The sequence below is a fragment of the Numida meleagris genome, chromosome 25 (assembly GCF_002078875.1).
Source record: "Numida meleagris isolate 19003 breed g44 Domestic line chromosome 25, NumMel1.0, whole genome shotgun sequence".
Classification (NCBI taxonomy): domain Eukaryota; kingdom Metazoa; phylum Chordata; class Aves; order Galliformes; family Numididae; genus Numida; species Numida meleagris.
In genome coordinates this window covers 1322035-1324429 of record NC_034433.1, presented here as the reverse complement: position 1 = coordinate 1324429, position 2395 = coordinate 1322035, and the positions used below count along the sequence as shown (strand labels likewise).

Here is a 2395-nt window from a genome sequence, read left to right as displayed (position 1 = left end):
CGTGGTGCGGCGGTACCGGGCCCGGAACCTCCCCGCGGTGCGCGGCGTGACGGCGCGGACACGGCCACCCCGCGTGGTGACAGCGGAGAGCCGGGACATCCCGCACCGGGACGGCGGGGACCGGAGCCACGTGGCGCTGCCGGCTGCGACATCGGCGGAGCGAGGCTGGGACCGGTGCGGCGACACCGGGTGACCGGGACTCGTCGCGCCGTGACGCCGGGTGACCAAGGCCGCTCCGCGCGGTGACGCTGGGTGACCGGGACTCGTCGCGCTACGCCCGGTGGAGCAGCGTCAACCTCTTTGCAGCGCCGGTTGACCGGAGCCCTTCGTGCTGGGACGCTGGGTCACCCACGCCACCCGGCACGGTGACACCGGGCGACCGGGACTCTTCCATGCTGTGACGCCGGGTGAGCGGGGGCGGCCCCGCTGCTGGGTGACCAAAGCCGCCCCGCACGGTGACCCCGGTGCCATGCGGCGCCGTGACAGCCAGCCGTGACCCCAGCGCCCGTCCCCATCCACGGCGGCCATGGCGGGGCCGTGCGCGGTGATGCCGGTGCCGGCGGTGCCGGCGGTGCTGGCGGTGCTGGCGGTGCTGGCGGTGCCGTCGGGCGGGAGCTGCCCCGCGCGTTGCGTCTGCGCCTCCAACATCCTGAGCTGCTCGCAGGCCGCGCTCAGCACCGTGCCCGCCCCGCTGCCGCGCTTCACCGCCGTGCTGGACCTCAGCCACAACAACGTCAGCCGCCTGCGCGCCGACTGGGCCCCGGGCCGCCTGGCTCACCTGCACGCGCTGCTGCTGGCGCACAACGGCCTGGCCTTCGTCTCCACCGAGGCCTTCGCCCACGTCCCCCACCTCCGCCACCTGGATCTGTCCTCCAACCGCCTCCGCGCGCTGGAGGAGAACCTCTTCAGCGACCTCCCCGAGCTGGAGGTGCTGCTGCTCTACAACAACGAGATCTCCGCCGTCGACCGCGCCGCCTTCGACAACCTGGGCCGCCTCCGCAAGCTCTACCTGGGCCGCAACCACATCGCCCGCTTCCCGCTGGAGCTGCTCCGCGACGGCAGCCGCCCGCCGCGGCTCTCCCTGCTCGACCTCTCCGCCAACCGCCTGCGCGCGCTGCCGGCCGCCGAGCTGCAGGCCCTGCCCGCCTGGCTGCGCGACCGCCTCTACCTGCACGGCAACCCGCTGGCCTGCGACTGCCCGCTCTTCCAGCTGGTGGCCCGCGGCCGCCGCCGCCGCCTGAGCGCGGTGCTGGACTTCCAGGAGGAGCTGCGCTGCCAGCTGCCGGCGGCCCCGGGCCGAGCTCCGGTGGCCATCCTGGCCTTGGGCTCCCGCGAGCTGCTCAACTGCAGCGAGGCGCGCGAGGCCGTGCTGGAGGCCTACCTGGGGGACAGCGTCACGCTGGGCTGCGACAGCCGCCTGCGGGACGGGCACGGCCGCCACTGGGTGACGCCGGGGGGGGACAGGGTGACGGAGGAGGGAGGCAACGGGAGCGCGGCCGTGCTGGCCAACGGGAGCCTGCAGCTGCGGGCGCTGAGGCCGGAGGACGGCGGGACGTACGCGTGCCGCGTGTCGGGCCCGGGCTTCAACGAGACGCTGTACGTGGAGCTGCTGGTGCACAACTTCACGTTGCACGGCCCCCACGACGGCCTCAACACCGCCTACACCACGCTGGTGGGCTGCATCCTCAGCGTGGTGCTGGTGCTCATCTACCTGTACCTCACCCCGTGCCGCTGCTGCTGCCGCCCGGCCGACAAGCCGCCCGCCCCCCCCCGAGACGACAGCCTCAATTCCTCCGTGCTCAGCGCTACCCCCAACCACGCCGTCGGGGAGCCCCCCCCCGGGCCTCGAGCCGCCGGGCACCGCGCCGCGCCGGGGGGGCAGAACGGGAGGTACAAAGGCGGGGGGAGCCCGGCGATGGCGGCGGGGGTGGGGGCAGCGAGGGAAGGCCCCCGGGCGCAGAGGAAGGTGTCGGATCCGGACTCGGTCAGCTCGGTGTTCTCCGACACCCCCATCGTGGTGTAAGGGGGGGGAGGGGGGGGGTGGGCTCTGCAGAGATGTGAGGACTGCAGGGGGGATGCTGTGACGTGGAGTACTCCCCCCCCCCCCCCAACCCTCCCGGGGGTCCGGGTGCCGCGGGACCCCCACTGGTGGCAGCACCCAAGCACACGGGGGTCCCTGCTGCGTGGATGCCCCCCCCCCGCACAGCGCTGCCTCCCGCATGTTGATCGTGACGCATGACCCCCCCTCCCCCGGGAAGCGTGTCCCCCCCCCGAGGCCACAGAGCGCCCACACCAGGGGGGGGGCACGGGGCACAGCCACCCCTGGGGTGCAGCCCCTTTCCTCTGTGCCACAGCGCAAACTGAGCCCCCCCCCTTAGAGCCATCCTGGGGGAAC

General features: G+C 74.3%; 1 protein-coding gene across 1 annotated transcript; it reads left to right on the top strand.

Moving 5' to 3' along the window:
* Positions 7 to 2389, top strand: AMIGO1 (adhesion molecule with Ig like domain 1). The gene has a single exon (XM_021376912.1). The coding sequence runs from the start codon at positions 527 to 529 to the stop codon at positions 2021 to 2023; it is 1497 nt and encodes a 498-aa protein (XP_021232587.1). The 5' UTR covers positions 7 to 526; the 3' UTR covers positions 2024 to 2389.